The sequence below is a fragment of the Chiloscyllium punctatum genome, chromosome 9 (assembly GCF_047496795.1).
Source record: "Chiloscyllium punctatum isolate Juve2018m chromosome 9, sChiPun1.3, whole genome shotgun sequence".
Lineage (NCBI taxonomy): Eukaryota > Metazoa > Chordata > Chondrichthyes > Orectolobiformes > Hemiscylliidae > Chiloscyllium > Chiloscyllium punctatum.
In genome coordinates this window covers 70,752,458-70,767,460 of record NC_092747.1, presented here as the reverse complement: position 1 = coordinate 70,767,460, position 15,003 = coordinate 70,752,458, and the positions used below count along the sequence as shown (strand labels likewise).

General features: G+C 39.1%; 1 protein-coding gene across 5 annotated transcripts in view; it reads left to right on the top strand.

Moving 5' to 3' along the window:
* Positions 1 to 15,003, top strand: part of nox4 (NADPH oxidase 4) — a 158,466-nt gene that overhangs the window by 111,522 nt on the left and 31,941 nt on the right. For 4 of the 5 annotated variants that reach the window (XM_072577769.1, XM_072577768.1, XM_072577771.1 and 1 more), the window contains one exon: positions 10,532 to 10,651. The exons of the other annotated variant lie outside the window; for it this stretch is intronic. In XM_072577769.1, coding sequence (XP_072433870.1) covers positions 10,532 to 10,651 — 120 coding nt within the window. The remainder of the gene's footprint in view (positions 1 to 10,531; positions 10,652 to 15,003) is intronic. 5 annotated transcript variants of the gene reach the window in all.

Genomic DNA, 15,003 nt, shown 5'->3' with positions numbered 1-15,003 from the left:
AGTATAAATTCATGGAAGTTGTACAAATGTCATCAAAGGCTACTTTTTAAAAAGTTATTTGCAAAATGGCAAGTATATCTTCAGTACTAAGTCCAATCCTAGAGCTGACCATATGTAAAAGAACTGGTATAATTGATCATCTGTTTTTGAATTGAAACACCAGTTAATTATGTATAACTGTAAATTTTCCAAACATATTCAAATCATTTGGGGTAAATATCTGACCCTGCATGCATTTTATAAACCAGAACTTTAAGATATACTATTCATGCAAGCCTTTACAAAATGCCCATCTGGAGAAGCCTTGCAGCTTTAATTGCTGGTTCTTAAGACTGTCAGCCTAATTATCAGCAATGCACAATGAGTCATGTCAGAATGCTGTTTTCATTTCCTATATTGCATTCCTCTTCTGTCTTTCTACGTGTCGTAACTTGACTTGAGTTGACAGCTACACTGTCTCATACATGACATGTGATCAAGAATACAATGGAAAGTATTCACAGTTCAATTCTATATGGACTAAGGAAAATATGTGGTGTTTTTCCTCCATTTCTGTTCTGTTAGCTCTGAAGCAAAGCTTCCTGAGCAATTAGCACTTCAGCCTGTGTTCATTGATAATTAAATAAGTCTGAGTGAATTTCAACAAAATAATGTTTAACTGAAAAAAAAGCAACCATCGTGGAAATGTGTGTTATTAGTCAAGTTCTTTGAAGAGCAAGCACAGTTTTCTGACTAGACAAATGAATTTTAAAGGAATCACTGCGATGCTGCTGGAGTGAATAGGAAGTGAAGGATTACATTAACTGTTTAAAACAGCCGAGTGTTAGCACTTGGCCAATGCATGCTGGTGGGGCCAGTCAAAATTATTTCAATCACTTTTCAAATCATTTGAACTCGATTATACAAGAACTGATCTATTTGGTAGAAAAGTGTCTTGCAACTGAGTGTCATACTGATTCCTGGTGTGTGTATGATTATTCAAGGTTTTTTGTGGCTTCCAACCATAAATTCTTGGTGACTGTCCTTTAATTAACTTCTTGTGAGGATTTTAGTTTTGTACTGACAGACAGACTAAAAGTGTATGAGAAACAGCTAAGAAATAGCTTTATTCGCTTTAAATGTAAAATTAAGAAATACAGATTCAAAGTTAGTTTATTCCTAAACCCCTCAAAGTAGCAGATTGATGAAACACCAAATTTTGTTTACACTATGTTAAAAACCATCTCCAGTAATTAAGCTGATAATCCCCTCTACATTCACAACCACATATTTTAGTGCTGCAGAGATGTCTGGAATCTGCTGACAGGAACTCCAATGTATTCATTACTAAATACCCACATGATCTCATGAAGCTGGCAATACTTTGATGTGATACATTTCAAAACCTATGCCCTGATAAAATTCAAAGTTATCAGTGACCATTCCACCTTCTGTAACTATAAGACATGGGTTGATCAGCCCATTGAATCTGCTTTTCAATTCAATGAAATAATGTCTGATCTGATAATCTTCAACTCCAATTTCCTCCTTATTCCCATTACCCTTGATTCCCTTCATGATTTTAAATTTGTCTGTCTCAGCCTTCTATGTATTTAACTGTCCAGCCTCCACAGCCCTCTGTGACAAAGAATTTCACAGATTCATTATCCTTTCAGAGGGAAAAAAACCCTCCTCATTTATCTGTTGGGCAACTCCTTATTCTGAGATTATGCCCTTTGTTCTGAGACTGTCCTGCAAGGGGTGTCCCTGCCCACCTTCTCTAGGTGAAAACTAGATTAAGGGATGTTGGAACAGAAGTAGGATATTTAGCCGATCAAACTTGCTCCATCATTCAATGGAATTGTTGCTGATCTAGCAATCCTCAACTCCACTTTCCTGCTTTCTCCCATAACCCTTGATACTCTTACTGAGTAGAAATCTGTCTAAATCAGTCTTAAATGGACTTAATGATTTACCCTCTACAACCGTCTATTCTGAAGAATTCCATCGATTCAGTACCGTCTGAGAAGAAATTCCTCTTCACCTCTGTCTTAAATAGGCAATTTTGTACTCTGAGATTATGTTCTCCGGTCCGAGATTGCCACAAGGGGAAATAACCTCACCACATTTACCCTGTTAAGCTCCTGAAGAATTGCATACATTTCAATAAGGCATCTTCTCATTCTTCTAAACTCCAATAAATGCAGGTCTAACTTAAACTCTTCTTGTCAAGAGAAAGTCCCTTATTACCCAGATTCAATATAGTGAAATGTCTGTGGACTGTTGCCAATACCAGTATATCTTTCCTTAGATAAGGGAACTAACTTTTTCTCCATGTTCTAGGTGTTGTATGATTAGTGCCTAGTATATTTTTAGTAAGCTTTCCCTATGTATATACTCCTTTTTATTTGAAATTAAGGCCACCAATCCATTTACATTCCCTATTACTTGATGAACTTGTGATTTACGCACAAAGACTCCCAAATGCCACCGTAATACAGTTTGCAGTTTCTCTCTATTTAAATATTCAGCTCTTTGATTTTCCCATCAAACTATATAATCTCTCATTCTCCAATATTATATTCCGTCTGCTCGGTTTTTTGCCCACTCACATAACATGTCTAGATACTTGTGCAGACTTTTTTGCGTAATCCTCACAACTTTCCACTTATTTGTGTGTCATCCATAAATTTACCTATAGTACATTCTCATCCAAATCTACATAGAAGAGAATTGTAGCCCTTGCAATTTGGCAGGCCACTCATTAGAGGTAACCATCTTGAAAATGCCCCCTTTATCCCAACTGTCTACCTTCTATTAGTCAGCCAATCCTCTATTCTTTCTAATATATTGCCAGGACATCATGGGCTCTTGTCTTATGAGCTGAAAATGTGTTGCTGGAAAAGCGCAGCAGGTCAGGCAGCATCCAAGGAGCAGGAGAATCGACGTTTCGGGCATAGCCCTTCTTATGCCCGAAACGTCGATTCTCCTGCTTCTTGGATGCAGCCTGACCTGCTGGGTTTTTCCAGCAACACATTTTCAGCTCTGATCTCCAGCATCTGCAGTCCTCACTTTCTCCTCTTGTCTTATGAAGTAACCTTGTGCAGTATTGTATCGAACACGTTTTGGAAATTTGAATATATTGTATCTTCTGGTTCCCTTTTATTTATCCTGCTTGGTACCTCCTCAAAAAATTCTAATAAATATGTCTGGCATAATTTCACCTTCATGAAGGCATGCTCACTCTGCTTGATTTTTATTTGTACTTTTAAATGTTCTAGATAATGAAAGTGAAGCTAACTGGCCTTAACATGGGTGTTACTTTGACAACTTTCTAATTCTCCTGGATTTTTCTAGAATCTAAGGATCATTGGATGATTTATACCAGTGCACCCGCTACTTTAATTATTTAAGTTGTATTATTGATTTCTAAATAAGTGGAAAACAAATAATAAAGTTATGATTGCTCCATTTCAATGCTTGGGATGCAGAAAAGTTTATTAGTTGGGAACTAGCTGAATGTAATGTGGAGACTGCCTCACCTTCTACTATTTATAGCCTTCTTAAACAGGTCCTTGTCCTTGGAAGAAGTTAATTGTCAAGGGCCAGGATACTTTCCCCATCACAAATGATTAAAGGAATCATTTTTGGCAACCTGCCTGGTGTATGTTGGTTGTCACAAGCAATGCCATAAAAATAGATCCATTACCAAGGCAGAAATTCTTAATATTGGCAAAATTTTGGCAGTTTAGATCCTTGCTGTGATGTGCACATGTTACGCGTTATAAATTTGTTTAAACCGTGTGAACTCGCAGGTATTTCTCCCTTTCTTCAGGAGAATAGTTTCAAGCTTGATTTGTCGGACTGAATTGACTGTTTCTTGATTCGATGGTATACCAGAACATCTTGTTGTAGACTGGCTTCATGCTGAATCTTTGACATCTAATTATAATGTCTCCCTATTTCCAATAATTTCTACAAAATTTGTTATTAAATCAAATAGGCTAGAATTGTCAAGGCCTGAACTGTACTTGTATTGATTAATAGAATGTGGGTATTGCTGGCTAGGCTAGCATTTATTACCCGTCCATGATTATCCTTGAAGGTGATGAACTACCTTCTTGAGATTTTTCTTCTGTGGTGTAAGTACACTGACAGTGCTTTTAGGAAGGAAGATACAGGATTTTGACCCAGCAACACTGAAGGAATAGTGATTTTCCTCAAGTCAGGATGGTGAGTGGTTTGGTGGGGAACTTGCAGGTGGTGGTATTCCCAGTTCACTTGTGGCCAATGTCCTTTTAACTGGTAGAGGTCATGGGTTTGAAAAGTGCTGTTAAAAGAACCCTGGTGAGTTCCTGCAGTGTATCTTGCAGCTGAAACACACTGCTGCTACTGTGCATTAGTGGTGCAGAAACTAAATTTTCCAGTGGTGATCAATGTCGCCTCTTTTGAGGTAGATAATGTAGAATCTTTCAAGTGTTGTTGAAGCTGTACTCATCCAGGCAAGTAGAAAGTATTCACCAGACTCCTGATTTGTGTTTTAACAATAATGGAAAGTCTTTGGGGATTCAGGAAGTGGGTTACTCATTGCAGCATTCCTAACTTTTGACCCATGTTGACACAGAATTATATGAATGTTATGGCTCTATTTCTGCCCTGTTGTAATTCTCAGGAATGTTGATAGTGGGTAACACCAATGTAAATCAATGGAAGATAGTTAAATTCTTTCTTGTTGGAAACAATCAGTGCCTGGCACTACTTTTTTGTAAATGTTACTTGCCACTTTTCACCCCAAGCCTGAACGTTGTCCCAGTCTTGCTGTTTATGGACACAGATGGCCTCCTTATCTGAGGAGTTGCAAATGGTGCTGAACATTGTACTATAGTCAGCAAATATCCCAATTCTTAAAGAATTGCTGCAGTGGTGTCCCAGGATTGAGGTGACTGACCTCCAACAATTACAACCATCTTCATCTGTGCTAGGTGTGAAGTTTTCCCCCAATAGGAGAAAAGAAAACAAAATACTCATTAGTCAAACACCAAATGCATCCTTGTAATGACACATCTCGGTTTTCTTTCTGAAAGCAGCACTGACTGGCTCACAGCAGTCACCCTGTGAGTTAAAACCCACAAAAAACCTACATAATCCTCTAAGAAGGGCTTTTACGCACGCCCTCATGTCCCTTTTTGTAGCTACCAAACTCCCACCTGCTCTGTTGCATTTGATGGTACCCAATTTTAGTTGCGAGGGTTCAAAATCTGAGCAGGTTGGTAATACCACACAATACAATATATGATATCCTCAATGTGGAGATGAGGCTCTCGTCTTCCTAAGGATTGTGCGGCAGTTATTCTTACGGATACTGTCAAGACACATCTGTGATGGTTAGATTGGTAAGGACAATGCCAGTTGATTTTTTGTTTCCTTTTCAATTGTCTCCCTCACCACCTGCTGCAGCTCCCATCTAGCAGCTATGTCATTTCAGACTCTGCCACTTCGATTGAGAGTGGTACCAAGCCATTCTTGACAATGGCTATGATAATTGAAGATCCCCATCCAGAGCAGATTCTGTTCCCTGTTTCTGTCTGTGTTTATTCTAATTGGTTTCAAAATAAAGGAGTACTTGATAGCTGAGAGGGCTAATGGTAAGTGTTGATCAGCAAGAAGGTTCCCTGTCTATATTTGACTTGAAGCCATGAGATTTAGTGAGGTCTGGAATCAATGTTAAACCTCAACATCAGTGTACATGACATGTGTAAGAAGTTGAAGCTACAAGATTAGCTCAAAATTGGGGTCACAGAACTTATTCATTCAACATTGTCACCGTTTCTGTTTTGATTTATTCTTGACACATGTTCCTACGTGTAGTGAAAAGTTTTGTTTTGTGTGCTGTACAGGCAGATCATAACACACAATGATATGCACTTCTTAGGGTGATTAAACTGAGTGAGGCATAATTTGAGGTTTAAAAGTGCAGAATGATTGTAAGAGATGTAAGAATGAGATCTGTTGTAGACAGGGCAAAGAATCACCCTGTGTCAGTGCCATCATGAATCCACTTGCTTCAGAAGCAACCTGCTGTTCATCACACAACCAGGAGAAAGTGAGGACTGCAGATGCTGGAGAGTCAGAGTCAAAAGGTGTGCTGCTGGAAAAGCACAGCAGGTCAGGCAGCACCCGAAGAGCGGACAGTTGATGTTTTGAGGATAGCCACTTGGGCAGGTAGTTATCCTTAGTAGTTATTATTGAATAAATCTTTGAAGAGATGAGAAGGGACTGGGAGGTGAGGGAAAATTGCTCAATGGGAATTAGTCATACCACTGTTGATTCCATTTGAAAACTGAATACCTGAATTTAAAATCACATCTCGTGATAACCTTTAGGCCATAGCAAATGTTGAAAAACTCGGAGAGATAATTTTCCAGAAAGGATTCTTAAGCATGTTAAACTTCTCATTGTTATTTGCATAATATCAGTTTTAGACGGCCACCTGAGATGCCTCAATATCTCCTGAGTCCAATTTGTAAAAATTGTAAATTGAGGATCAAATAAAAGTTCAGGGGCTGAAATTAATGCTTCAGTGTTCAGTTTTCAGATGTTATGAGACCTCTTAAACTAGCTGCAGGAAGTGAGAAAGGTGCACTCACTTCTGACAGAAGTGCATGGAAGGTATAATTATAGAGTCTCCTGTGTTCATGAACCTGATGATTGCCAGCAGCTTTAAAAATAAGCATATCATGATGGATTTGATTCTCCATCACTTCAATTTTGGAGTTTTTTTTGCTACAGCATGTGCCCTTTATTAACCCTGTACCTCAGCACGAATGTTCCGTAGGATGAAGGACTCCCTCATCAGTGCTATTTAAAAGGATCATTAACTTGCAGGTTAATAGCAGGTTTATTTCTTATGATTGGGTGTTTTTCCATGCGAGTTTAAAGTTTCACAGGCCAGTTGTTTTTCACCTTGGTGGTTTAACAGGTCATCATCTTCACTTGAAACACAGCTGAGTGAATACGTGGAGGCTATTGCAAGACAGGACAAGCTGATAGAAAGAACAGGATGAAGAGGAAAGATGGGCTGTTTGCAAATCTCCTTCCCATAATGGCAAGCATGGTGTCCTCCATAAAACTTAAAACATGAAGTTTTGTTTCTTATGTTCCTGTTGATTCTTGCTCTCTCCTTTTGTGCACCAATCTCTTGCAAGAAAGATGGCATCAGTGAGTATCTTGCAATATGTTTGGGTAGCATGACTGTTTTAATTCAATAGCTGCCAGTGTGTCTCAGCTATGAAAAGTAGATGTTTGACTTATAGCTTAGGTAGACCATATGATTCATTAATTAAAAGTCCATTAATAGTGATTGTTAGTATGAAAATAATGGGGTGCAGAACTTACCAATGACTGAGGTTAGGATTGAATATAGGATTTGAAGATGCCCTGTTAGATTTGACAGCTCATGTGACTAATTGAATCATTAAACTGCCTCAGGCATTGGATCCATGTCTATAGAGCAATGTGTCTGATATTGACCTCTGCTGCAGTTTCTTGCCACAGTTCCTGGAATATATGCTGTAGAGGGTTTTCTCCAATACTGCAACAGATGTAGGAAAACTTTCCTTCTTTCCACCTCTTCCACAAAGACTCCAGTGAGGCATCAAGCAATCACTGTGCATGATCTCTTCCCTGATCATCCATTATTCATTTCATTAAAAATAAAATCATTCATGGACTGTGGGCTTCACTACCTAGCTGGTATCTATTACCTGTTTCTAGTTGCAGTAGAATGGAGCTGCCTTCATGAACTGCTGCAGTCCAAATGGAATAAGGACACTCAAAGTACTGTTAGGAAGGAGTTACAAGATTTTGATTGAGAGTTAGTGAAGGAATGGCAATATAGTTCCAAATCAGGATTGTGTGTGGCTGGGAGGGGAACTTAGAGATGGGTGTTGTCCCCATACATCTCTCCCATGTCCATCTGGTAGTAGGGGTTAGGGTTTGGAATGTGAAGTGAAGAAGCCTTGATAAGCTGCTGTAGTGTATAATATACAGTAGTTAGTGCACATTACTGTCATTGTGTATCAGTGATGAAGGGAGTGAATGTTGAAGGTGCTGGGTGTCACCGATCAGTGGGTTGTTTTTCTGTGGGTGGTTAAGCTTTTTGAGTGTTGATAGAGCTGCACTATTGAGGCAAGTGAGAAGTATTCCATCACACTCCTGGCTTGTGTTGTGCCTTGTGCATTGTACAATAACTCTTCAGAGGCCAGCATTCCATTACCAATCACCTTTTCATTTATAAGTGCAAAGCCTTTGACAATAATACAGCCTCTCTCTGAATTAGATATTCAGGGGTTCAATATCCATAGCATTCATTCTTTTATATCAGCCAGATCTCCCTGATTGCAGCTCTGTTAATCTGGTCTAATCAGGGAACACATATTCTATGATGTCCAGCTGGCTTACCTCATTAAAATCATTACGTATTGTGGGCAAGAATTTGAGAAACAGGTGGTGAGTTTGAAGAAGTCTGATTTCCTAGCCTCTGATCTGCCTTTGGAGCCACTATATTTATATGGATGGTCTAGTTTTATGGTCAATGGGAACTCTCAGGATTTTGATAGTGGGAGATTTGGTGATGGCGATACCATTGCCAATCAAAAGGTAATGGTCAGATTATTTTTTTGTGTTGGAGGTGGTCACTACTTAGCACTCGTGTGCTGTAAATGTTAGAACCTAGAACTGTACTGCACAGGAACAGGCCTTTTGGCCCACAATGTTGTGCCAATTATGAGGCCAAATGAAACTAATCTATTCTGCCTGCCCTTGCTCCATATCCCTCCATTCCTTGCATAAGTGTTACCTGCCATTTAGCTCATATGATCCTGGTGTTTTGCTACATTTGAATACAGTTTGCTTTAGTATTTTAGGATCCACATGTTGCATGTCATTAGTGAATCATCACCCTGTCTGTGACTTTGATTGGGGGAACCTCATTGATGCAACTTATGATGATGAGGCCAGGATGCTACCCTAAGAAACCTAGCAAATTTGAGCAGGAAGAAGAAACTAGGAAGCCATTTGAGCCTGATTTGCCGTTCATTATAATCATGGTTGATAATCCAACTGAGTAGAACCCTCCTCCTGCTTTCTCCACAATTCTTTTGATCTCTTCAACCCCAAGAACTATATCTAAATCTTTCTTGAAAGCGTACAATGTGTTGACATCAACTGCTTTCTGTGGCAGAGAATTCCAATGGGTTCCTAGGTGAAGAAATGTTTTCTTATCTCAGTCCAAAGTGGTCTATCCTGTACCCTTAGACCGTGACTCCTAATGTGGATTCCCTGATCAGTAAAAGCTTTCTTCCTGCATTTACCCTGTCTAATCCTGTTAGAATTTAGTCGATTTCTATGAGACTCCCCCTTCACCATTCTTCTAAACACCAGTGAAATAGTCCTAGCCGTTCTAGTCTCTTTTCATAATTTCTGCAGTTATGTCCTAGGGCTGAGATGATTGATCTCTGACAATCACAACCAGCGTCCTTTTGTGTTAGGTATGAGTCTAACCAGTACAGTGTTTTACCCTGATTCCCATCGACTCCAGTTTTTCTGGGACTTCTTGATGCCATACTCAATCAAATACTACCTTAATACCGCTCTCACCTCACCTCTGGAGTCCAGTTCCATTGTCCATGTTTGCACCAAGGCTGTAATGAGGTCAGGAGGCACTTGTTGAAACTTAAATAATATTGCTGCCCAGGTTATTTCTTTGTCAATGTCACTGGATAGCACTTTCAACGATCACTTCTATTTCGATTAACAAAAGAAATGTTGGAAGAGTGGGGAAGGTAATCACCTGATTGGATTTGCACTGCTTTTTGTACACAGGACATATTTAGACAGTTGTCCATATTGCTGTGTCAATGTCAATTTTGTAGCTGAACTAGAACAGCTTTTCTAGGGGTGAGGTTAATTCTGGAGCACAAATCTTCAGTCGTATTGTTGAAATGTTGTCAGGGTCCTTATCCTTTGCAGTATCCAGTGTCTTCAGCAGTTTCTCGACATCGTGTGGAGTGGTCACACATTTTGAAGAGTGACTTTTAAGATGGTGGGATCCTCAGCAGGAAGCCAAGACAGCCCATTCACTGGCACTTCTGATTGAAGATGGATGCAAATATTCAATTTTGATTTTTACACCAATGTGCTGGGCTGCCATATTGAGAATGTGGATATAGTTCTTGATCCCCCCACCTCCTGTTAGTGGTTGAATTGCCCAGCACCATTCGAAATGTGGCAGGACTCGCAGAGCTTAAATCTGAGCCATATTACACCACCTTTTCAAGAGCAACAATGGAGGGCAATAAATGCTGACCCATCCAGTGAACTTCTACAAGGTTTTTGAAATGATTTTTAACAAATTAACAGAGTGTATTCATCAAATTATTGAGTGCAGGTATTCTAATTTAAATTATTAGAAATAAAACACATTTAAGCACCTTGGCAGCTCTGTCTACCTATTTATTTATGGAGAAAAATTAATTTTGTTTTCTTTTAACAGGTTATATATAGATGGTCCATTTGGGAGTCCATCAGAGGAAGTCTTCAACTATGAGGTTAGCCTTTGTGTGGCCGGTGGTATTGGAGTGACCCCTTTTGCTTCAGTACTAAACACACTATTGTACGTGCATTTTCTTTTTGACAGTTTGTTCACGGTTAATATGTGTTTGTTCTTGCTGCCAAGGGAGTAAATTGGAATAATAGTGCACTATCACCCAAATTTATTTGAGAGAAAACGTACCTATTCAGCTCAATTCAATTTTGCAGGGGCAAAATATTCTCTAATTTATTTCAAGGATATATGGTATAATGATTTTCCTCCTTTATTCTCCATTATGGAAGTGTGCAAATACTTATACAAAACCTGGCAATGCATCAGTTTACAGATGAGCTCTTACAGTTGATTTTAAAAATGTCCTTCCAATAGATTTAGGATGTCTGAAGTAAAAATAGTTTAAATCAGTTAATAGTATTCGCAATTCCATTGTGCAATAATTAACATTAAAGCAATTGCCTTATCCGTGGTTGGAGCAGGAAGTAGAAATATGCTAGTGAGTATTTTTATAAACTTTAAGCTGAGGTCTGTTGCTGGGATGAGGGTGAAATCTATTTATTCCAATCATTTTTAGTGCCTGATTCAGCACTGTTTCATAATGAATCTAAGTGAAAATATTCCCTTCTAGAAAAACATGCTTTAATGGCTTTCAACTCCAAAAACCTATTTTTAGAACCCCTTTCAAACTAAATTCATCAAAGCAAGTCTTCCTTTTCAAAATAGATGCCTCTTTTCCAAGTTTCCATCGACTGGAAGGATGGTAACCAATGGTACAGATTTAAGATAATCCCCAAAAAGACCCAGGAGGCACGTGAATATAGATTTTTTTTGTTGAAATGAATTTCTGTCACAGAATGTACTTCTTGAAACAGCAGTGGAATCATATTGAATAGGTCCTTTTGAAAGAGAGCTGGAAAGAGCAGCAGTCGGGGTTTGGTTGGTTGATGTTGGAACATTAATTGATTTTTAAAATGTGATGTATTAAATTTAAAATTACTTGAGTGTGCTGTTGGATCACTAACCAAGCAACAGTTAAGCAGGTGCTGGTTTGAAGTGCTACTCTTTCATCACTGTTCCCCCATTAAGGAAATAACAAAAGCAGCATCATGATTATTTTGCACACCATCTAACATCAGGCTGAAGAGATGTAAAAGTGGGCATCTATAAATGAGTCTTTAGTTCACCCCTTGTACAAATGTTATCATTAGACCAAGAGGGAAGAAAAATGTGTAAACTGATAATAGAGCACTGCAAACATCCATCAATAAATTAAAATATACAAGTTGCTTTCACATGAATGAACTGTTTAACATTCTATTGATGACATGTACATTTAGGATTAAAAATATGTCACTGAAGTAATCTGGGAGACTTTTGTGAGTTAATACCCTAGAATGTTTGTTCCCTGCTAAACCACAGATCAAAAAGGTGTAGATATGGGATTTCAGTGTCTTCCATACTCCAAATAGCTCTCATTTATAGCTCCAAATAGCTCCAAGTCGCTGGTTATGCACTTCAGAAGACATAACTCTGGATCTGACTCAACAGTCAAGTAACACTGAGTGAAGGGCAGTCATCTTAGGCTAGTGTGAGGACATGGCTCCTAATATGCATTCAATCTGAGAATGATAGAAGTTGCAAAATATTCCAAAAATGTTTATTGGTCTTTACTGAGTGTTTCTCTTTCATTTGCTCTGGGTGTGGCCAGAATTTGATTTTTCAAGTGTGACTTGCCAAAGCCATTTTGGAGGACAGTTAAAAATCAGTCACATTAGTGTGAATCAGTAAGCCAGACATGACAGAAATAGCAGATTTACTTTCCTAAAGGATATTCGTGAACTATATGGAATTTTACGACAATGGCTGAGCAATTATCATTTGGCTAGCTTTTCCTTCCAGATACTTATTGAATTCAGATTTCACCATCTGCAAGGTGGGATTCACACCCAGTTCCCAGAACATTATTATTAGTTGTAATAATAATATATTAAAAGCATAAAATGCTGGAGAAACTGAGCAGGTCTGTGGCAAGAGAAACCAATAGCACTTTGATTTTCAAATGACTCTTTAGGACTTCTGTTGACATGATCACGACACCACTACCTCCCCATAGCCAATGGCACAGTAATGTTGCTTTCTAAGGCAAATTGACTAGTCACCCATGGATCCCTCACAATTTAATTCTCATTTTCAGTCATGGAAAATGGTAGAAGAAGAGTAGGATTTTGTTGTCAGTAGTAACAGGGAAGAGAAAAATCCCTTGCTGAGCAAAGTAAACAACAAATTTATTAAAACGTTGCTGCCCTGAAACCCAAAGGGGAGGTCAGCCTCTGAGCCTGTTGTGTTCAATTTAAGAGGTAGCTTCTTGAGACTAAGAACATGGGATATAAGGACTTTATAGCGGGAGGAAAGCTGGATAATTGCTAAAGATAATGAAGACGCTTTACTTACTAACTTAGATTTGCAGAGATCTTTATTTTAATCAACTTGTTCAACACATTATGCCAGAAGAATGGGCAATACCGCTGTGTCACAAGAGGCCTCATTGCATAGTAAGGTTTAAAATCTGGTCTGATCTTAAACGTTGTTAAAAGGTGAGATGAAGTCGAAGCTTTTCATCTTGCATTCATCAGGACTAGGATGTGAGAAACCAGACTTGGAAAATGGAAATTAATGAGAAGATGTGTTGGTTAATTGGAACATCATTGGCATGCAGTTGCACCAGGAACAGTCAAGTATCCGTCTTAGTTCTCAGACCAGGCTAGGAAATAGACAATAGGTGCAGGAATAGGCCATTCTGCCCTTCGAGCCTGCACCACCATTCATTATGATCATGGCTGATCATCCTCAATCAGTATCCTGTTCATGTCTTATCTCCATAACTCTTGATTCCACTATCCTTGAGAGCTCTATCCAACTCTTTCTTAAACAAATCCAGAGACTGGGCCTCCACTGCCTTCTGGGGCGGAGCATTCCACACACCCACTACTCTCTGGGTGAAGAAGTTTTTCTCATCTCTATCCTAAATGGCCTACCCCTTATTTTTAAGCTGTGTCTTCTGGTTCGGGACTCAACCATCAGCGGAAACATGTTTCTTGCCTCCAGAGTGTCTAATCCTTTAATAATCTTATATGTCTCAAACAGATCCCCTCTCAGCCTTCTAAACTCAAGGGTAGACAAGCCCAGTCGCTCCAATCTTTCAATTATGGTTTGTTTAGGGTGTTGCAGGAGAGATTGGAACTATTTGTTTTCAACGAGAAAGGTTGAATTCATAGATTTCCTACAGTGTGAAAAGTGGGCATTCAGCCCATCAAGTCTGCTCTGAACCTTTGAAAACCGTCCCACACTATTCCTGCGACCCAGCATTTACTATGGTTAATGTACCGAGCCTGCCCTTTCCTGGAAACTATGTGACGCTTGAGCAAAGCGAATCCACCAAACCTGCATATCTTTGGACTCCGTGAGGAAACTGGAGCTCCTGGTGGAAACGCATGCAGACAGGAGTGGAACATGCAGACTCCAATCAGAAAGTCACCCAAGGCTAGAATTTAACCTAGGATCGCTGGCAAGGTCAGGCAGCAGTGTTAACGACTGTGTGCCATCCCATTCCTTTTGCCAACATAAAACAGTGTCTTGTGTATTGACATGTACTTTCTAGTACATGCAAATGTATCACATTGCTGTTTGACCACATTATGAAAACACCTGCCTTGCCCATTGAAGCTTGAAGCAGGACTTGCACCTGAGGTTTCTGGCTCCGAGGCGAGGATGCTACCCATCACACCACAATTCTATATTTTAACACTGTGGACTTCACCATGGCTGTAACTGATTATTGCTGACTATTGGAAAATGGGACAGAAATGGAACTCTCCTCTTGAGCACTGTTGCAAAAAATATAGAATTTTTTAAAAAATGAAGTAGTCATGATAAACTTACATAAAATCTTAATACTTCAAGGACCTATTTTGTAGCAGCCAGTTTTTCATGCTTGTTGTGTTGTGTTGTGTTGCTTCCATGACAACAGTGGTGCATGCATCTGGTGTTTGTTCTGCCGGATGATATTTTAAAGAAATTATTGCTGTTCATGAGCAAGTAGCCCAACCAGAAGTGCACAGAGAAGGAAGACTGTGACTTCGGTTTGTGTTAGTCAATTACTGATTGACACCAAAGCTGTAATTTTGAGCTCAAAGCTTCAGTTAATGACATCTAATAAAATAACAACAGGAGGGACACAAATAGTTTTTGATCCCATCAAACATTTTCAAGTTGGTTGTAGGTTTTTGTTTTCCTATTTGCTGTTGCTGAGATTGTAACTCTGATTTCCAGAATTTGTTAAAGTTGCAGAGGTCTTTGGAGAGTGGCACTCGATCCCAGGTATATGGGTGAGTTTGCATTCCCTGGTGTAGAGTATCACA